At 40.4% G+C, this 22416-nt stretch overlaps 2 protein-coding genes across 2 annotated transcripts; one reads left to right on the top strand and one right to left on the bottom strand.

Annotated features, from left to right (window-relative positions):
- Nucleotides 1-2134: 2134 nt before the first annotated feature.
- On the top strand, nt 2135-4994 carry bcdin3d (BCDIN3 domain containing). Its single transcript, XM_082533933.1, has 2 exons — nt 2135-2583; nt 2977-4994. Exons 1-2 carry the CDS (start codon nt 2380-2382, stop codon nt 3514-3516), a joined length of 744 nt encoding a protein of 247 aa, XP_082390059.1. The 5' UTR covers nt 2135-2379; the 3' UTR covers nt 3517-4994.
- Nucleotides 4995-5116: 122 nt separating this feature from the next.
- Nucleotides 5117-22385, bottom strand: ppp4r1l (protein phosphatase 4, regulatory subunit 1-like). The gene is made up of 20 exons (XM_082533931.1): nt 22205-22385; nt 19273-19317; nt 18874-19003; nt 16796-16902; nt 16548-16690; nt 16287-16433; nt 15369-15476; nt 14795-14860; nt 14389-14547; nt 13775-13899; nt 12723-13228; nt 12328-12638; nt 11209-11295; nt 10887-11072; nt 9987-10148; nt 9670-9770; nt 9326-9446; nt 8770-8904; nt 7457-7598; nt 5117-7025 (listed from the first exon to the last, which is right to left on the bottom strand). Exons 1-20 carry the CDS (start codon nt 22209-22211, stop codon nt 6880-6882), a joined length of 2934 nt encoding a protein of 977 aa, XP_082390057.1. The 5' UTR covers nt 22212-22385; the 3' UTR covers nt 5117-6879.
- Nucleotides 22386-22416: the final 31 nt, after the last annotated feature.

The following is a 22416-nucleotide window of genomic DNA, read 5'->3' on the forward strand; positions in this document are numbered from 1 at the left end:
GTCAGTTATTAAAGAGAGAATATTTGTTATCTGTTAATTTGATAAATACTCCCAACATTATCACCATCATCCACACCTTTTACTATACGTGTGCATTAAATATAAGTACTGAACCCGCATGTTCCTGACAAGTAGTAGACTAAAATGGAAATACTCAACTATTGAGAAGTACTTGATACTTCCCACCATTGGACTGGACAAGCTGGAACAAGATGACTGAGATTTTATCAAAAACATTTGCTCCTGGCTTGTCACACAAACAAGCTCAGCTTTACCAATCACACCAGCAAAAACCTTAATTACAAATTAATTAAGTCTCAGGACCTCCTGGAGGCAGTGAGGCATTAAATCTTTTAGTTTTTATTCCTGCCAAGGCTTTTGTATCTTTAATATCTTATATTGGTAAACATTGGAGTCAACAGGATTTACAAAGTGCTATATAGAAAGTATATATTTTTTTAGTTTCCTGATGACTCTGCATTATAGTGCCTTTTCTCTGTTCAACATTAGAATCAATCAAGTCTTTTTTGCCACTTAAAGTATTTTTACAGAAGTGTAAGCTGCCCTTTTGCCTATGTTTCTACTGAAAAACACATTGTTACAGTTAATTCAACTTTTTACTTTACAAGAAACGCACTACAACATCTAACCTGTGGCAGGATTGTTCTTTCTGCCTCAAAAAGTGATAGATTATAACAAGTAACTTCCAACAGTTTAAATACAGGCTAAATGGTTAAGATTTGTTTACATATTCCATCTCCGAGTTCCAGATGTTAGATCCGCAGTTAAACACATGCTGCTGATTTAGGAAACACGCCCACGTTAATTGGTGATAGTCACAGTTTAACATGACCTGCTGCCTTCCCAGTAAAAGGTAATTTCACCACAATATTCTGCACAAAATAAGCAAATGTAGCTTGTTTCCCCCGCGCTGAGCTGCTGGAGCTTTTGTTCCCAATCAGAGTCACTAATCTGGGTTAAAAACAAAAAACGACAAACTGGATTTAAAAAGAGGAGATGGCTACAGAGCACCTTACAAGTGAACTCGATTATTTAATAAGAATTTGGGGTGTTAGCATTTAAAATAAACAGATTTAATGACACACATTGATTGGATTGGTAGCCGTGTAACATGCAGAATGTGGTACAGTGGAATATATAAACAAATCTAACCAGTTAACGTAAAAAACATTTAACGTGGAACACCGGAAATCACTTTTTGGCTGGACACCTGGGAGCTGTTTTCATTCTCAGACAGGACAAGTTATCTCCTCCCTGTCAATGAGCTCAAAAACAGCTGTTGTCCAGCTCTGTGCGTGCGCATTAACAACCGATACACGACTCGAAAAAGCTCTCGTGGTCAACACTTTTGTCTTTTCTTACCTGGAATTATAAGACTGTGCTATCCTGCGTTATCACTCTCAATGTCAGCACAGCTGCTATGCTACTTTAGCGGACTCGCTTTCGTAAGGTGCAGGTACGGGCACTCAAATGAGACATTTCTCTTGATTTGGCAAAACAGCAGCGCGCCGCCTACTTACGGGGGGTGTTTGCGGCAGCACACAGAGTGAATCTCTGAGTTTTTAGATATTTCCCCTGTAGTACTTAATCAAGACGCTACGGTTTATTTCAGAAGAACATTTTACAGTGAAGGTGCATTGTGGGACAAAAGGCAGGGCTAGTTGCTAAACTGTGAAACAAATAAAAATGGCCTGGTAAAAATAAATAAATAATAATAACAGCATTTTAATTGTGAAATATTGTTACGTTAGAGAAGGATCATATAAGTTGAATTTTAGTGGTCTACAAAATTAAACTGCATGTTTATTTTTATTTTTTTAAGTAAGTAAAATGTGATCAACTATTTTATACGGAAGCGTAGAGCTTCCCCGTGGCCATTCATACAAAACCAAAGAAAAAACACATCCTGTTTTTTGTCCAGTCCGCTATAGATCCGACTGAGCTGTATATGTGTCCCACTGTGTAAAATGAGTTTGACATCCCTGTTGTAGACGCAGAGACCGTATCAGAGGCTACCGTTACCATGGCGTCAGGCTGAACGTCAGCTTGTTGCCACCTTGGCTCACCCCTGCCTCCTAGAACCCAGAGCCCTTGAGTAAGTAAGTTCCATTAAGCGACTGTGCTAGACTTCAACTCTGGAAACTGTTCAACACTATTCACTTAAAAACAAAACAGCGTCATTATCGATCATATGCTAGCTATATGTAGCCATTTTGGTACTTTTTTTTTTATAAATGATCTTACTTACAAGGAGTTTAGTTTGATATTATTTAACTTTAAATAATTAACTAAATAAAGTTAACAGTTCGGTCAGCACTGTTTTCTACCCGGAGTCATTTAGGGGACGCACATATTACAATGGCAACCTGTTCGAAGAACAGCAAGGCTGATGCTGACGATGAAATAAACGATCCTGGCGCCGCTCCTTACGGTAACTTCATAAATTATTACAGCTTCAACCCTCCGGAGAACCGCCTGAGTCTGATTCCACCGGCTCTGCTCAGGGATTTAGGATACAGTGATGAGACCACGCTGATCGTGGACGTGGGCTGTAACTCAGGGGTAAGTCCACCTCTGTTGTTTTTTCATGCATACATACTAATGATTTAGGCCATATCCCTAAGTGGCCCCCTTTAAATAGGCAGGACTTTTTGATATGTTCTCGATTATGCATAAATGCTCATATTTGCGTTTAGACTCATTTTTATAATCCAGACTAATAATTAAATGTAAATTTCTGTCCTCATACCACATTTGTTTTAGTTGAATGACTTATCAGAGGTTTGGATATAAGGGATCACACCCATTACGTAAGTTCGGGTGACGTTATATCTTTAAAAACCTTCCTCAGAGACACTTTAAAACAGATTTAGAGGCTGATCTTTAAGGATCACTTTAAATTGTCAGCTCTATAACAGCTGTCCTCTTTCTTTCCTTTCACCTACTGAACGGCAGGAACTGAGCATAGCTTTCTACAAACATCTGGTGCCTGAGGAACAGCCTGATAGGAGGAAAGTTCACCTCCTGGGCTTCGACTTGGATGAAACTCTAGTTCAGCGAGCGGAGGAGATAAACCCTCTGCCAAGCAGAATCACCTTCATCCCTCTCGACATCACCAAAGACACCAACCAGCTGCAGGACTACCTCAGCCTGCACGGCTGCTCTCACTTCCACTTGTGTCTGTGTCTAGCTGTGACCATGTGGGTCCATTTAAACCACGGAGACTTGGGCCTGCTGCAGCTGCTCTCTCGCCTGTCCTCCATGAGCCAGCACCTTCTGCTGGAGGCCCAGCCCTGGAAGTGTTATCGCTCTGCAGCCCGGCGGCTGAGGAAGCTGGGACGCTCGGACTTTGACCACTTTAAGACCCTGAAGATCCGAGGGGATGTGGCAGATCATGCCAGGGAACACCTAGAAAGACACTGTGGCATGGAGCTAATCCAGAGCTTTGGCAGCACTGCATGGGACCGTAAGCTGCTGCTTTTCAGAAAGACGTGAGGGGCTCTGTCAGGAGTTCCCATCAGCAGGAAGGACAGCAGAAACCACAAAGACAGATTGATATTAATCAGCAATTAGTTTGTTTCTTTTAAAGAAAATTGCTGCTTCAAATCTAAAGATTTTAAAGAAGTGATAATAAATAGACTTTGTGCTCTTAAGAGTGCAAGCAAGTGTATATGTACCTGTGTGTGTGTTGGGGTGGGGGGATAATAAGTGGTAGAAATTTGTGGCAATTTACACATTACAGCTTTAATGACATCATCAGTCCAAAACACTTCTAGCTACAGCATCCTGAAATCAAGCCTGTACTATCAAATGCGCTTTTTTGTACACATTTAATATTCAGCCCAGTCTTATTTCTTCATGCCAGATGGATCATTGTGCTGGAGTCATATCCTCCCGCACGATTTCACCACCACCCTTAACGATGGATCTATGATTTCTTCCAAATTCTGACCCTTTCTTCTAAATGTTGCAGCAGAAATCAAGACTCAGACCAGGCAATGTTTTTCTAATGTTTTGTTAGTCTGTATAAATTGTAATTTTCTGTTCTTAGCTGACAGAGGTGGCAGCCAACGTAGTCTTGTGCTGAAGTAGTCAAGGTTCGACACATTGTGCGTTCAGAGTTGCTCTTCTGCAGACCTTGGTTATTTAAGTTACTGTTGCCTATTAGCTGGAAGAATATTATCCATTCTCCTCTAGCATTAGCCTAGAGAACAGTTTACTGGATATTTTCTGACTAGTCTCTGTAAACCTTAGAGATAACTGAGAGAAAAATCCCAGTACATGACCAGTTTCTGAAATACTATGAAAGACCATCCTGTCTGGCACTAACAACTAAGCCTCACTCAGTCACGTAAATCACCTTTCTTCTCCATTCTGATGCTCAATTTGAACTTCAACAGATCATCTTCATGTCTACATGACACAGTTACAATGTGACTGACCAAATTGATATTTGCGTGAAGAACCTGTGGATCTAAAAAAAAGTAGCCACTGAGTGTATAAGAACATCAGCTGATACTAGTTGTCAGATTTTCCTTTTACTCCATATAAATCAGTATAGGCTGAGATCTAAACATCTAATATCGGATTGCTCAGTTGTTTACGTGGTTCAAACCTTTGTTGTTCATTTCCAGGAAATGTTTTAGCCATTAACTAACATTTAAATGTTGGACAACAGATTAACCTTGTATGACTGAACCACAGCAGACAATAACGGCAAAACAAAGCAACCAACACAGCATTGTAATTTTCATAATTTTAATTACAGAATACTAAAAATAACATTACATAAAATGTCTTTTTAAAAGAAACCATTGAATATTACAAAGGTTGTAAATTTTGTAAAGTTAGGATATAAAATCTTTGAACAGTGGTGCATAATTGAAAAAGAAAAATAATTCTCATAAAATGTATATATTAACTGTTCTACATTAAAAAAAAAAAAAAAAAAATGAGATGGGACACAAATTGCAGACAGACAGATGAGTGGACACCGCCATTACTGCAGTGAGCTCTCCTTTCAAAGGAAGGAGGACTTGAGATGCAAAGCTCACACACCACAATCGATTTAAGTTTTCAACTTATTTCTAAGCTAAAAACAAAAAAAAAAAAACAGAAAAAAAAAAAAGGGGGCGCGGGGTTACCATATACAAGAGAGGAAGAACAGACAAGCTCGAGAGACTACAAAGTGACTTGGTGACTGCTCCCAATATTTATAACGCATCTCAAACCGGGTGAAAACCCGACTACACTGGCCTTGGTTCCATAATGTTTTTTCCACAGGTTCAAAGCTGTCCAAAATTGTGAAAAATCTCATACTTGAAATAATTCCACCGAGACAGGGAAACAATGATCAGGCATCTTTTTAGCCTACTAACACTGCCGTTCCTATTTCCAAATTTACAACCGGTCAGTCGGATCCACTGAACACCACCGTGGTCACAACTCAATATCAGGAGGTCGACCTTAAGTGAAATGGACCTTTAAACACGCGCGCACACAATCTCACACACACATGCACACAAACACAAAGTTTGAGGGGGGAAAAAAAACATGCCAAAAAAAAAAAAAAAAAAAAACCATCCATCAATGTGCTTGCTTTCTTCCTCTTCTCTCTGAGTTTTGCATCACCCTGTGTCATTTCATGAGCCCTTGTTATTAATGTCTGAGTTAACACCACAGGGGAAAAAAATAAAATAAATCACCAACTGAGGACATTCAGAGCCTGTTTGAACCACAGATGCTCCTCACACTGGCCAGTCATGTCCAAGCAGAGGTATTTCATCAGCCTCCTGCTCTTTGGGAGACAGTTTGTGTCACATTTTTGGTTAACAGACACGGAGCAGGGAAGCAATCAAAAGTTCATTAGGTCATTGTTATTTTATAAAAGATATGAATTTAATTGAGTTACGCTGAGTGGCAGAATCGCATTTACTTCTGTGCAGCAGTAGTGGTTTTAGTGGCCCATGAAGACCAGGTGAAAGAGAGGGGGAGAAACATGAGAAGCTAGAAGTGAACAGACAATAACCCAGAGGACATCTTAGAAGACAAAAGGATGTCTGAGACAACAGGCATTTAAGATGAACTGAGGCGCGAGACACCAGCAGAGCTACTTGGTTTGGCTGGTCTGCTGCTCAGACTGCTGGAGATTTTTTTGTTTTTTGTTTTCTTTCCATGAGGGATCCAGGAGCTTCTGCTTAATGTGTAAGCTAATAATGCTGTTGAGATTCAGATGAGTCCCCCTGAGTTAGTGCACACATCAGAGTCAGGCAGGCCTCGCCCGCTTGTTCGTTAAGAAATTCACAAGAAAAAAAAAAAAAAAAAAAAAAGACACAAGAACAAAACCTCAATTTCATAGTCAAGCTTAGAATTAGCTTTGGAGACAGAGAGCCTGTCGTAGTTTTACAAGTCTGTGTTTGGGGACTGAGTCGATGTTAGTGTGGAGGAGGCAGAGGGAAAGTTCAGGTGTAAAATACGGCAGCTTGACGCAAAGCAGTCCAGCTGACGTCTGAGTCCTGCTCATCTTATGAAAATTCACAAGTTTGCTCTTTTTTTTTTTTTTTTTCTTTATTCTTCTCCTCATTGTTGTTGCTGTGAAGGTAATGTGCGCTTTGTATTGCCCAACCAGAGACAGAGCTGTGGTGTCTGAGCATGCTCATACTTTTAACGTAGCAACCTGAACATCTGCCATCGTTTCTCAAGTGGTCGTCGGTGTGAATCTGCCCAGCAGGCGAGCGGCTGGGGAATCTGGTCAGGTGCTGGTGTTGCAGTTTACAACTGACTGGGTGTCAGTCAAACAAACAGGTAGGTAAGACAGGCAGGTGGGCTGTAACAGGGCTTGGAGGGGGAGAGCCGAGGCTAGATCAGGGGGGCAGTGTCTATCAAGCCTTTGTTTGGGTCCAGACTGGCAAAGAAGCGGACGTCCCGGTCCTTGTCGGACTGCAGAGCCATCACGGTCTCTTCCAGCTCGTCAGCGCAAGCACAGCCCGGATCCTTGAAGTACGCTGGACACAAAACTCAGTTAGTGGGAAGAATCAAAAGTTATGAGCAAATGACCAGAGCTTGTGCTGAAGGGAGAGTAACTTTGACTTTAAGAAACAAAGCAACTGCAACTTCAGTGTCACAACACCGACTCACCTAAATCTCAGAGCTCAATATAGTTACCAACATAAAAACATATTTAATACACTCAAAGGGAGAAGTATGTTATGACCAAAAGCTTATGATGATAACAGAGGGAAAAAAAAAAAAAAAAAAAAAAGACACCCCTGATTCTGCCCAAAGCTCAAAAATCTACAAGTGTACCAACATCTCACGCCATGCTGTTGGTTAACGTTGTAAAACCGAATGCTGACAGCTTTACAATTATGCCCTGTACTTTTTCTTGATGAAGTATGAAAACCTTTAGATGGTCAGTTTTTTTTTTATGGATTACCTTTCTCCATCACGCTCTGTCGTAGAGCCTTGGCTACCAGGACGCGGACGTTTGCCACGGGGTCTGATGAGAGGCTGAGCAGGCTGGGCAGTAGATGCTGACTGAACTGCTCCATGGGCATGCAATCCTCCTCCACTACGGCCTATGGGAAATATTTGGCAAGAGCAAACCAAATGCAGGAAGTAGTGAGTCAAAATGCACTCAGTGAGGGTGATGCAGCAACATAACGAAAGCATCTGACCACACAGAAAAGCTGACAAACAGGCTCATGTCACTGCACATCTCTTATGCGACGTGAACATGACATGAAACAACCACTGCTATTGCATGTATCGTCTGTCCATTTAAAACAATCACACACCAGGAGAAAGCTCACATTTCATCATAACAATTTAAAAACCAGATTGTGAATTCTAATGTAGTATTACATTAAACATTAACATGATTAACAATTCATAATGAGGTTTATATACATGTGACATGTACATGCTTATGTTTTTTTTTGTTGTTTTTCATTTGTTTACATTAAGAGACACGTTTAAGACAAATTTTCACTGCATTCAAATGGACAAAGGTTTTTATTGAAAGTAAATTATACATTATCCAGGAACAATAACTGTTTTTTCCCCCCCACTTGGTCAGAACAAGCCTTTTGGGGATTGGGGGGGGAGGGGGTCAACTGTGATTGGTCTGCAATTTTCCTGTTATTTCCTGTTCATCTGATAAACTAAATGCCTGCTCTGCTTCAGTAATTTTAACTCCAATTAACAAAAGTAGTTTTAAGGGAATAATTCTATTACATAGTTTGTGATTTTTCACAAACCTCCTTGGGGATGCCCCTCCCCCAAAAAACTTTTATAAATGGCACTTCAGCTTTGTCCTAACAGGAAGTGACAAGCCGACAAGTGAATGACATTCCATGACATCCAGTGACTATGGGTCACGTAACCACAGGCGACAGGAAATGGGTGGGACCAGAGATAAACAATTTCCAGGTGAGTGACTGAAGAGGTCACCAGTGAGCACACAGGATATCATTGATTGCCATCTGACCAGGACTAAATCTAGTAGAAGGTTATCTAGGCAACCAGAGCCTGGAATATCCTTAAATGACTGGCTGTCAGCTTCAACACTTCGTGTATATGCAGCTTGAAGGCTGTTTTACCTCAAAGCTCCAAATGGCATCTGGTTTGTCACTTAATTTATTTTATTCCATTTCCCAGTAGCAGCAGCAGCAGCATGGACAGTCACTGATGCAGTTACAGACATTTAAAGCCGAGAGAACTGGGACACTTGAGATGAGCATTACCCACCTGGCAGATAAAGGCAAAGGCCTGCCTCCCCACCCACTTGGGACAGTGGCAGAATCTAACAGTGAGCTCGTTGATGAAGTTCAGGCCAAGGTCATCAGCCCCGCAAGCATAAAGCTTCTGCAGGATCTCCACCACCTGAGAACACAAGAGTTGACGAGTGAGTCGCTGAGAAAAAAAAAAAAACGTACATTTTTTTCCCTCTGCAGTGCATCTAAAAGGAAAAGCCAATCTATATTTAGCATGATTATGAATTTGTCTCTGTTACACAAACAAGAACTTGGCGGTACAGGTTTCCCCTCAGTTAATCTGTCGACTGTACTGTGTCCTTGGAGATGAGCCAAGATGATCAAACACAGCCATCAGGACGTTACTTCATCGGTCACAGGCCACGCATGAACACTTCCATTTGAGTGATTCATTTCCTCTAAAGTTTCCAGAGTTTCTGCTGACCTCGCTATGTGTTACAAGCTGCCAAAGCTGCCCCCCACCAATCATCATTAAAATCATCCAGGGTGGAAGGTTTTTAAATACAAACAAACAAAAAAAGTAAGCTTACCAGTTTGTAAGAGATCCACCTGACCTCGGAGACTTTATCAGAGCAGAGTGTGAGCGCTATCTCTCTGAGGTAATCATACACGTCATAGTGGCTGTACAGCTCTATGATCAGGATCAGCTGTCTGCAGAGGGGGAAAGGAGCAGAGTGCTTCACTCAAATACACGGTACACGCTAGTACAATCAACCAAAAAGTGAATCACAATTTAAGAGCAATGAAGTTAAATCAAACAGCAAGAGCAGAATTAAACAGTAAAACAATGTGAGCCTATCTGAACGAGTGTTAGCTTAAAATTAAATGTGTTTCCAGCTTTTCATCCTGACAGTAGGAAGAAAAGACGACATACTCTGCCAGCTCGTATCTAAATCTCCAGTTGCGACTGTTGTCCGTCACCATGAACTCCTGCAGCTGGTACAGATATTCTCTCCTCTTGTCTGCGTGCAGCAGCTACAACAACAACAAGATGAACACAGAGCAGATCAATTAGAGAGCTAGCCTATCAATATGGCTCAGTTTTTACTGGAAACGACAAAATTCTGCCACCGAGTGTGCTAAAAATCAAAGAGCTGTAAAAACAAAGCATTTCAGAAGTGTGAATGTCAACACAGCCGAACCAAAGTTATATCTTACTTGATCCAGAAGTAAGTGAACCTGTAATCTTACCTTCAGGAAGTCATAAAGGTGTTTGAGCACACCAATGCGGACCTCATCCAAGTCTTTGAGGAAACCGTTGAAGATGGGTACCAGATCAGCTGCTGTCAGCTGGTCCCCCAGGATAACCGCCAACTCGTGTATGGAAAAAGCCAGTGTACGCCGCACCTTCCACTGAGAGCGAGGGAGGAGAGAAAGGGCCATAAAAGGATTATAACACCATCCATGAACAAGGAAGCGGCTTATAAAACATCCTTTTAGCTTCTTTTTCCACATCAAAAAACACAATCAAATTACTAAGAAAAACTTAAACCACTGAAAAACATCAACCTTACATTAATGCTTATAGAGACATTCAGTGCTGTGAGGAAATAAAGGGTAACAGTGTGAGTGCTGTCACAATCACTGCTCTTTGAAGTACACCAACACTGTTGCGTTAAGGTCTCATTTAAATGTCATTCAGAAACTGACACTCATGAGAGGAACATGTTGAAATCTTAAGCCACCAGACCAACACTGTGGTCGAAGAAAAAAAACAAAAAAAAAAAAACCCACACGTGACACATCCAGAATTTACTTTAGTAGTCTTGAAATGCTTAAGAGTCATCCATCAAAATAAAGTTTAGTCATTGTTTGTGTTCTTGCCTTCTCTTCCTTATAAGAAGCATATAAAAATTCAACACTGCAAGGAGTCTGCTTCCAGTTAGCTGACCACTGACACGGCACAGTAGCTCTCAACGTCTGGCAGAAATCCCAGAGCTCCAAAATCCAAACAACATATTCTTTGTCAGTTAGTGACAGCTTAGTGTGGCAGCTTAGATTTCTCATGTGGTGTTGTTTGTCCTATTAGAGTCACACAGCAAATCTAATCCCAAAATAACCCTGTGCTTCCTTTCATGTTTGCATTACTACCTGCACATCAGTAGCGAGCGTTTCATATGTATCTTTGAGGCAGTGCCAGTTCTGGCGACCCAGAGTAAGCGCGACCCCCGGCAGGCTGAAGGCACAGTGTTTGGCGATCTCCGTGTCCACCGTCTGGGCGCGGGCCGGGTCCGTCATAGAGAGGTACTGATCCAGCAGCTGCTGCGGGATCACGTTCTGGAAACGAAGATTAATGCGTTTGCACTCAGAGCAGCAGGCAAGCATAGCGACTAATCCATGTCAGTGCTAATCAATACCAACTCTTAGATGGCGATCAATATTTATAGGTTGGAAAATATCATTGCTGACTCACCTGGACCTTAGGCTTATCCTCAGATAATGGACTGAGAGGGGAGTCATCCTTTCCCTCCTCTTCCATACTCTCAATTAGTTCAGACTCCTGAGGAAATGACAAATTCACACAGATACTGTTAATGATCGCAGACGTGCACCAAGTACTGGAGAAAAACAATTCATACCAGGTCGAAATCAGTTACAGCTGTTTGTAAAAACAGTTACAATGTAGCTCTGGAGCCTTTGATATCAGACGCACCCATGCTGGACTTGAGACACTTGATTACGTAAAGTAAAAAACAGTTTCTAGTTTAAACTGAGCCTTTCACAATGTTAATGTATTAAAGGCTTTCTAATTGCCCAGTGCAATCTCTTCCCCTGAGCTGCAAACCTATGACAATGCAAATAACATGAGCAGTCAGATCCAGCAGACCTCCTAGAGCAACACTGATCATAATAGCAACAACACTGGCACAGCAATATAAAATTATGCAGTGCCTTTTTGCTTTGAGCTACAGCAACCTTAACCTGACTTGCAGCTCCTTAATAAAAATGCGACTCCAAGCTGGGGTTAAGCAGCACAATAAGCTGGCTGTTCAGTTTGTGTCCTTTCCTAAAAGCGTCACATCTTTACATCCTTCTATTTTTTTTTTTTCCCTTCTCTTTCCTCCCATCCAGCCCCCGGCTAGTCGTAGCAGACAACCAACCCTTCCTGAGCCTGGCTCTGCTGGAGGCTTTTTCCTCCTCGCTGCCACCAGACAGCGAGGAGGAAAAAAAACCTCCAGCAACCAAAAGCTTGCTCACAAGGGAATGAATCACTGAGTGTTGGGTTTCTTTCTATAATTTTTATGGAATTATAAGCTAAATGTAAAGTAAAGGGAAAAAATGCTGACTTGATTTGGCATTTCATTTCTTTATCAAATCCTGCAGAACAAACATTAACTTCACGAATGAAAACACACAGAAATGCATGTTCTGATCATCAGTGATGCCACAAGACAGAACAGACGTTCTAGCTCACACCTAGTTTTAGTTTAGCTGCAATAATAGAGTATGCATTACAGCAGTGTGAAAATACTGTCAACTACTTGCATCAAGAAAAATCCAGTCACATTAGTTGACAGTCACTGGCTCGTACCAGAACGGGGGAGTTGGGAGGAGACTGCTCCTGGTTTTCCAGTGGCTCCGTCTGCGTTTCCTCGTCTCCTTGCTCCTGGATGGGGCACGACTCTGAGGATGTGGGAGTTTTTGACATTTGCTCTTCGTCTGTGGATTGCACCTCTATCTCTGACTGAACCTCCAAACTTTCACTCTCTGCAGAAGGGCTGTCTGCACCGTTTTCAGTCTGAAGCTCTGGCTGAAGCTCTGGCTGGGGTTCAGTCGGGCTGTCGTCTGTCGGACTGTCGAGCTGGGCTGCCTTTAGAGCTGCCGACAACACTTGAACTTGAGCTGGAGGCGAATTACATGCAAAGCTGAATCTACATGCCAGTTCAGTACAAAAAGACAAAAGATATTCTACCTGCGTATCCTTACCTTGTACATCGGGGTCATCCATGTGTGGCTGCAAACAGTCCAAAACCTTCTGGATCTGGTCGCTGGTAGCTTGTTTGCCATGGTTAGACTTGGAATCATTACAATTCTCTGTAGGTTCCTCTTCTTCTCTCTTTTCCTCCTTTACCTCTTCCATTTTTTGACAACTCAGCATCTCCAGTTCCCCGCTGATGTCAGGTAAAGGAGACCTCCAATAGTGAAAAGAATTAAAGTTCTCGTCTGTCTGTTCCGCCTCTTTCGTGTTCTTAGCGTTGTTTGTAGCTGTCGGGCTATCACTGCTGTTTGTGTGGGTGAAACCGCCATGCATCTCTTCAGGGACTAAGGTGTGGCTGTTATCAAAGTTGTGCAATTCCTCGCTGTCAGCTGTTGACACATGTTCTGGTGACGGCGTGGCGCGCCCGTCCTGGTTTGGAGGCGTGTGGGTGATGGTTCTTTCTGTGTGGCAGCTGCTAATGTCAGAGCAGTTCAGGGAGTTTAGGGAACAGCCGCTGAAATGAGGAAGAGAAAAAGAAATTGTAGATAACTTTGAGTAGATGCATCCATTCAAAGCCAGCAGTTAAATGTTTCCAATTGCCTTTTACCTCCGACAGATTTTTTTTAAGTTGTAAACAGAAGCACACTTAAAAGCTTAATGGAAGATTGAGGATTCATGAAGAAAAAAATAAAAATAAAAAATAAAATCTGTTCCATTTATTTGACATTTTTTCCCCTCCACATAAAAACTGATAAAAAATGAAAAGAAAACTGAACCATTCAGGTCACACCCAGTGAATTCAAACCATGATTCACTTAACTGATGATGCAACAGTCAGAAGCGTCTGTGCCAAGACCAAACTCAAACCTCCTGCATGTTGATATAATCACAGCCTGAACTACATTTCACAGCTTACTTAATGGCCTAAACATCCAGACCTAAGAAGACACGACTCGAGACATACGCATTTCGTCTTAAACTATGTGGACATGACAAAAGAAGGACATTTCTGAGTCTCTTAATGCTTCTTGTTATAGCAGTGATAAACAGGTGATCTTACCTGTCAGATGTACATCTGGGGACCTCTAGTAGTGCACCATCCTCTCTGAAGTGAAGGCCTGTGGTGGATGGGTTAGCAAAGGTGGAGATGAAGCGCCCCAGAGACTGGAAAGCCGCCTGTCGTACCTGAAAGTGGAGTATATAGAAATTTGTCTTGCTCACTGTGCCAATCATTCAAATTTTATCAGTCTTAGAAACGATGAGGTAAGAAATACCCTCAAAAGATAGTACACAAACTGCAAGCTCAAAAACAAAAAGACACACACACACACACACACACACACACACACACACACAGCTTGTGGATCTGGTTAGATGATGATCCTGTGCTGCTACACAGAAGAAAATGTGTATTCTGCTCTTAATTTTAGACACATCAAAAGGACAACACTCTGATTTCAAGTCCCAGTTTGAAAGTCTGACAAGTTGCAAGCATACCGCATCGAAAACAGGGAAGATGGATGTAAGATAGCTCCAAGCAACAACTGCCCTAATTTCATCACACCACTCAGGACGTTACACTTGATTGTTATTGTAATTTTAACAAAATCCCCCCCCCCTTCTTCCATTTCCAAGTTATTTTCCTCTCTGTCCTCGTGTGTTTGTGTATCTTACCCAGCGGGACTGGTCACTGATGAGGCTGATGAACAGGGGGGACAATCTGGAGCGCCGCACCTCTGGAGAGGTGGAATTTGAGACCATCATGAAGCACTCGGCACAGGCTTTCCTGATGCCCCAAAGGCTGTCTGAGCACAGGTCGAAGAACTTGGGCATCTATGTCAAAATAAAGTCACATCAGTACAGCCTGAAACCTTAAACCATGAAGAAACTACTGACGTGCAAACGTTACATAACATCATTCTGATTACACAACAGTTTAACACAACATAAGGCACTTTATGCAAATTCATAAGGCACATCTAAAGAAAAGCTTCAAGGACACAGTACTAAACTTTCATCTTGCATAATAGCATAAAATTACACACCGAATCTGTGAGAAAAACAGTATTGGGCATCTTACCAGCAGTTTTTCTGTGGCCTCCTGGCCTACAATTGAACAAAATTCTCCAAAATTGGCTGCACACACCTGTAATACAAAAATGATACCAATGTCTCTGTGTTAAGAGTAAAACTGTAAAAAAAATAATGTTCCTGAATGAATAAGAAGGTACCAAGAAACAGCATCTTAAAAAGAGTTGAGTCCCAATATCACAAATAGGAACCTGTACTGATTTGTATGATTCATTCAGAGTGCAGCCTTGAGGCAGATTGCTTTATAAAATGCTTTTTATACAAGTTTCTATAACAAGCTATCTGCCAAGTTAAACTACCTTTACGGCTCCTAAATCATGTTCCCCAACTGGCACCAGTTACGCCAGCCAATTAAAATTCCACACTGAATACACAACAGCGCAGTGTAAGCTAAGTTACCGCACATAAACGAATTAAAGTTAGCTCAATGAGTGATTGGATTTACACTAATGGAACAGCAGAACCACAATTAAATTTTTACTGTCAAAGTTGTGACTTCAGTCTAAACATCTGCTTTAAGTCATCTCTGAGTTTTAAAGATACCTTCGGGTTGAGCTCGTTACCTTGCGCACTTGGAAGAGTCTGGCATCACTGCACAGTTCACAGAAACGTGGCAGCAACAAGTGCTCCACTGTGTCTTTGCTCAACATGGTGACAACTTTACACATGATCTGTACAGAGAAGAACAAGAACAGAGTTTAGTGTCATCACAATCTCCGAGTGTGTCTCGGTTTACTGGTTCATTTTATTAACCTTGAACCATGAAATTAACAGAAAACCTCAGAGAAATAAGATGTGCACTGAGGTTGAAAAGGAACAAAAATAAATAAAAATTGGGTTATTAAGAGTAAATAGTAAAGGAAGGGGTTTGTGTTTATATGATAAAAGGTTTCAGGGGGATGAATCTGGTTTAAAAAAAAAAAAAGAAAAGAAAAAAAACTGATTTGAGTTAAGTAAATTAGTGAATCGCTTATGCGCTAAAAGTGCCACTAATAAAAGAAAATCCACTTAACTTTGGTACCTTTAGATTAAATTATGCTGTACAATGATATTGCTGTCCTTATTTACTCATTTTAAACCATTTAGAAACTTGTCCCAGAATGTAATAAAAAGACACCACTGAAGGTTTCTACCTGGGCAGAACTTCACAGGTTTAACTGCTAAGTCACACCTACACCTGTAGCCTAAATCCAGTTTAGTGTTTTTATTCTGCCGTACTACATCAAGCCCAATCTCCAGCTACAATACTAAAACATTCCTCTGGTGTGCTCCACATATCACAATTTTTATATTTTACTATTCTTGATTATAACCACACAAAACAGGGTTCAACTTGAATTTGAGTTAAACAGAGGTTATTTTACATAAAAGTTTACGTAGTTTAACTCCCCGCTTTTCTCCTGGTGATCCCCGCCCCGCAGTTTGAGAACCACTACAACATTTCTTTAAACATTTTTCGTTAAAATACAGTGTTGTCTTACAGCCACTGCCTCAATTTTGTAGTCATCGTCACTGCTCGGTTCTGTGAGGTCGAGTAGAACTGGACAAACTTTGGTCTCCATGTCAGCTTTAGAGATGAGGCCCTGCTCCAGCAGGACGAGCAGTGCTGCCTGACTCGTCTTCCGCACCTTAAAAATACAAGGGTCAGAGGTTAAAAACAAAACAAGGCAAACGAACAATACCAATTCATATGAATTTCTGCAATTACCTTATTTTTGTTTTCTTTAGGTCTACAGACTTACCTGGTTATTCGGATCAGTGAGATACCGGACAACAATTGGTACCAAGTATCTCGAGAAAGCAGCAGGGAAGTTGGGCCGACTCTCATGCAAAAACATGGCGATGTTAGGAATCTGCTCCATCAGCTCAGCTCGGACTGTGGGCTCTTAGTTACACAAATTGCAATATTTCATTAATGCACCACATTAAAAAATAAAATAGAATAAACTGCAACCACAGCTACATACTGTGAAAACGAAAATACAGCTACCTCCATCTTCCGACATTCTCGCAACGGTCTCCATGACACTAATAAAGTCATTTTCATTGTCACTGAACTCTCGAAGCACATCAAGCAGGCCACGAGCCACGATTTGCCTAGAAAGCAATGGGAGCTTCAAGTTAGTGGACTGCCTGCCAATACCTACAAGTTTCAAAAGCACACAGCGTGACACACCGCACTGACAGAGCTGTCAAGTGCATTACACACACGTGCATTAGGAAATGACAGCAGAGCTTTAACCCTGCAAAGCTGAGCATGAAAAGCATAAAGACTGGAATGTAAGGCGTTCGTGTAGAGACACGAGCAGCTTTTGAGGTTGGAGACACCTCTGATTATTCTGCTTTGTTTTTTTACCCACCTGACCTGTGTCAGACTAAATACCTCCCCTTTATACACTGATAACAGAAAAACAGACCTTAAACTAAATATCCTTTAAACATATAACAGAGAGGGATTACAATAATCACTCTAAAGCCAGACAGCCAGCCTCCACACAGGGCTCTATGTTAAGTCTTTAGGTCTTCCTTCACAGTACGGGTTTTAAAAAAAAAAAAAAAACATAACAAAAGGCTTAGAGATGACTTCTGAATGAAGGCCAGAAAACAAAAGGCTATCTCAGTGCAACCTTATGTTGCCACAAGTCTTTTAAGCAACTATTTCCCAACTGAGGAAAGTTGATGAAAAGTTTGTCTCAATATCTGGCTACATTTCCTTAAAGATTTTTATACAAGAAGTGACTTTTAACAGATGTTTCCTCGCTCCCCTCCATTGATTTGCACATGTTTCCTTGATGATAAGACCTTCAAAATTTGTTGTAATGCTACTGGCACACATTCTTATCATTAGAGGTGGGGATCACCATACATCCCACGATACGATATTGTTGCAATTTTTTAAAATATTTTGCGATATTCAGATTCTGTACATAAAGGTAAACTTTATCAATATTCATTTTATCTAATATCAAAGCCTCGCACTCAGTCTTTCTCTCATTTCAGTCAGTTTTATTGTTGACAAACTGAACGGTTTGTATTACAGTCTAGTCCAACTTAACTGAATGCAACCATCTGGTACAATTATAGCTATTCTGAACTATGCAATTTATGAAAACTATGCAGCCCCTTCAGCAACAGAAGAATTTGAAAGTAAACTAAAACAAAATATAATTTTACATTACATAAAAAAGTTTTAAACTTAATTAAAATAAAACATGTCTTAAATTAAAATAAGTAAACTGTCATGTTTATTGCTGCCAAAAAACAAGTTAAACACATTTGGACAGTGAGGGAATGTCAGGATTCTTGCTCAGAAAAAGGAGCTGATCAACATGCTCTGAAGTCAGAGCATGTTCCAGTCCACAAAAACTTTTTTTGTAACAAAATATCGATTTCTGCTGTCCCTGTATCGATACATTATTAGCAAACAAAATATCACGATACTACACAGTATCGATTTTTTCCCCCACCCCTACTTATCATGCCGACATGTCTACAGTTTTGCTGCTAAGTTTGGATGACCACGCACCTGTTCACATTAGCCATCAAAACCCAACAAAGTCAATTCATCCTTCTTTAAGTTAGGAAAAAACAAAAGAAATTTTACTTTATATCAAATACGGGAAATAAGATACTTTTGTAATTTTGATACAACTACCACACACAAGCTTTAAGTGAGAAAATTTACATGGGCTTCTTGTGGATGGACGGACAGCTCAGAAGAGAAAACATACATTACTGTGAAGATAGCTTTGGACAGACATTTTGGAAACAGTAGCTAAACTGAAGCATTTTAGTATACATACAATTACTTCCAAAGTTCCTTATAGCAGCCACTGGTTTAAAATAATTTCAGTGAGCTTCAAATACCAAAGACAGCTCTAGTAGCTGTAGAATATTGTCGTAAAGTGAGATCTGAGTTGTGGTCAAAGCCAGCAGGTCAGTTTTCAGTCATAAAATATTTATTGCTCAGTGTTTACATTGCAGAATATGGTGTGTCAACCTATCCACAAATTTTCTTTGCTTTTGCAGACTAATGCATGACCAGCTTGACCACGGGCCTCTGCTTACCTGTTGAAGACATTCTCGCTGAAAGCATATTTCTCTAGCCTCCCGAGAGGAGTAAGGTTATCTTGTCCTGCATCCAGGAAGGCTGTGATGCGGATACCGTCGCACTCTGTACCATAGTCATCAAATCCAACTGTGGGAACAAAATAAAGATGATTTTAGATATACATATTGGATGACTATTCAAACGACTTCAAATACTAAGGGCCTAAATGATGGCCAATGGGTAAAACAGTAGTGAGAGTGCCAGGCTAAAGGTACTGAGTCAACTAGCTTTAAATATATAGATCTTTTTTAAAGTATTTCCATCTAGGACCCTGCTGAACAAAGCTCCTGTTATATGAAATTAAATAATTCTACAATAGTACGCTATTTTTAGTGTAGTGTTATTGGCATACTTACAATCATCCAGATCATCATGGCCATCTTCAAAGTATAAAGATAGACCTGCAATAACAAGGCAGTTAGTGAGGTAGGGATCCATGGCGGAAGAACCATCTCTTATTGACACCCTGGTCTGAATGGCACATTTAGAGTAAGTCAATTACTAAGAGGGGGCAAAGTCTCCTAGCAATAAATCACAGTAGTCTCCCTAATGTCATCACTTGGTGAAAGCGAAACTTGATGCATTCAAGTGATATTGTCACTGCTATGGCCTGGAGGAGAAGCAAATCCAATCAATGCTTATCACAGTGATTAGCGAAGGGAGCTGAGATCAGACTCCAGTTAAAAACAGGTAACAAACTGTGCAATTCATCAGAATAGCATCCATTCATCAGTGTTGGCAAAAAACAATGACCACAAACTGGCAATTGGGGCTTTCACACATTTTAATCTTGTGCAAGCCTTTAAAAAAAAAAAAAAAAAAAAAAAAAAAACACAAAACAACTTTATTCTACACCATGGTCAAGCAGATACAGAGGTGATAATAAAAAAAAGCTGGTTTAACAGTGAAAACCTGTCTAGGCCTACTTTGATCTCCTAACACATTAAATTGAACAGAATCAATTAAAGAAACAAACTGACTGATATCCACCCCCAATTTTCTTGATCAAGAATAATTTATAATTTCATTTTTTGCTTCATTGCACAGTTTTCTTTAGTTAATAAGCTGAAATGGTCAAGTGCACATCCATAAAAGCACAGATGAACAATGCAGGTTATTATCATGATGTGAGATCATTCAATTGTCAGTTTGGTGCTATTTAAACTGCACTCTATTAAATGCTAATGCATTTATTTTTCTGACAATCCTCCCTGATGAAAATGGATTTAACAATCATCTATTACAATGCATATAGCATAACATGAAGGCCTTCATCCTCCAAACTGCACAGACAGTTTGATCGTCTTAAACTGAACATTAAATCCTTAATTATGACAAAATGTATAAGGTTGTATCGGACTGCATTCTTTTTAGCTTGGTGTACCTAATACAATAAATCCAACCCTCATTGTGCATTCAATTGCAGCCAACCACAGCACTTAACACACTTTTTGTTTTTCTTTCATCTTGCAAAAAGACATAACACGGTCATGATTAATGATTGCAGAATTACTTGATAGGAAATTCAATTTCCAGGTTAAACTTTACCCTATCACTCCATTCAAGCTGATATTTTAGTTATTTGTTTTTATTTTTTCCCACTGGCTCAATATCAGAGATTTCAAGCAACTCATATTGAATAATGCCAAACATCTTGAATATGGCCAGATTGGCATGTCACCCGTCTCATATGCGTCATACTGGTCTGCACTTGTATTGTCTGATATGTGCCGATATAAAAACACGGCTCAATAATTCAGAATTGCTGTCATAACAGTTTCTCCAGCACAGCAGCTACGCTGTTGGCTCAGCTCAGCACTTTCCGCATCACATGCAGCAGAGTCAAAAGACGTAGTCATGATAAACTGCAAAGTAGTTTGCAAAATGCAATGTAAAAACTGTATTTTTGAGATATATATATATATATATATATATATATATATATATATATATCTCAAAATATGATGAAAATATATATATATTCATCATGGGTCGCCACAGCACGCCATCTGTCTTCATCTCACACTATCTCTAACCAGCCTCCTTTCACATCAACCATACATGTCCTCCTTCACTACATCCATGTAGCTTGTCTGTGGTCTTCTTCCCCCCCCTGCCTCGCAGATCCATCTTTAACTTCGTTTATCTAGCATATTCACCATCCCCTCCTCTGCATGTCCAAACCATTAGAGTCTTGCCTCAATGCCTCTCCAAACTGCAAGACCTGAGCTGATCAATTCAATTCAGTTTAATTTATATATTCGTTCCTTAACATATATAAATATCTTCGAATCTAATATATATATATATATATATATATGAACAGGTAATTATCAGATTTATTTATTTTTTGATAAAAGTCGAATTATATTTTGGTTGGGATTTATTCGTTTAATAGTAGTAAGTACCAAATCCATAAAAATAATAATGGCTTAAAATTATATTTACAGCCCTACGCTAAATGCATTTAAAGTTCTTTTCCCCCTATTTACAAATTAGCACATTTTCAAAAACAAATGTGTGAGTAATCATGTTATCTAGCACAAGAAGACCTTCTCTCACTGTTTATTTTCAATACCACCCAGCCCTCGATATAGGACAATAGCAGATGGGGGGGTTGTAGTCAACGGAAGAGACCAGAAATAAGTCCCATGAGGAGAAGCCAGTGTTTACAGCTGGGCAAGCAAGGGAATGTGCTCTAAATATAATACAGTGCCTACCTCGAAATCACACATTAAACGAGGCGTTTCATGAGTAGAATAATCAACGGCATAATATATATAACAACACCCCAAAAAACCACGCTGGCACAAAACAACATCGCGCCTTTGTTGTGATGTAAAACAGGATTTGGTCAGCTTATGGCTGATCATGACTTTAGCAACTCAGCTAACGTTGGCTAGGTCAACTCGCTCGCGTTTGCTATGATAACAGATCGATAATAAACACGGGTCATAGTATTCTCCCATCGAGGTCTGAAGAGACTAAAAAAGTAATCTACATGCAATGAGCAAATATATGATTCAGTGTAGTCCCAAAGTCACCCATTTCGATACCACGTAAGGATCTTTCGTTAGCTTAGCCTGCTAGATGCTGCTAAGTTTGCTAACATGGCTTGTCTAGCCCTTTCGCTTGACTTCTCTCCCACTTCGTCCTGCAGTACTACACAGGAAGTGGAGCAGAAGCCGTTATTTAACTACTAAAAACCTCAACTGCCCGAAAACACTTTACAAATGCCAGCACAGCGCCAAAATATTAAAGAAAACTCGGGTTAAAAAGTGCCATTACCTGCCATCTTGAGCGTCGGCTCGGCTCTGCGGGCTGCCGTCCCGTGTGGGCTGTCACCGCCGCACAGCTGTCACTCAAACACTGAGGCAAACTACTTCCTGAAAGTACTTCCTGATGCTGCTTTTCACTGGTTAATTACGTATTAAACAACTATATCGAAAAACGTTACTCATCTCGGGCAAAAACTCGACATAAGTGAGATTAAAATAGCG

The sequence above is a fragment of the Aulonocara stuartgranti genome (genome assembly GCF_965226115.1).
Source record: "Aulonocara stuartgranti genome assembly, chromosome: 5".
NCBI lineage: Eukaryota > Metazoa > Chordata > Actinopteri > Cichliformes > Cichlidae > Aulonocara > Aulonocara stuartgranti.

Bases quoted from the DNA above. Each gene is read 5' to 3' on its own strand.
- bcdin3d (XM_082533933.1), top strand. From the start codon at position 2,380: ATGGCAACCTGTTCGAAGAACAGCAAGGCTGATGCTGACGATGAAATA. The intron at 2,584-2,976 runs GTAAGTCCACCT...ACTGAACGGCAG, and splicing joins ACGTGGGCTGTAACTCAGGG to GAACTGAGCATAGCTTTCTA.
- ppp4r1l (XM_082533931.1), bottom strand. The intron at 16,903-18,873 runs GTAAGCAGAGGC...ATTGCTTTCTAG, and splicing joins AGCGAGAATGTCTTCAACAG to GCAAATCGTGGCTCGTGGCC. The intron at 14,548-14,794 runs GTAAGATGCCCA...ATTTTGACATAG, and splicing joins AGGCCACAGAAAAACTGCTG to ATGCCCAAGTTCTTCGACCT.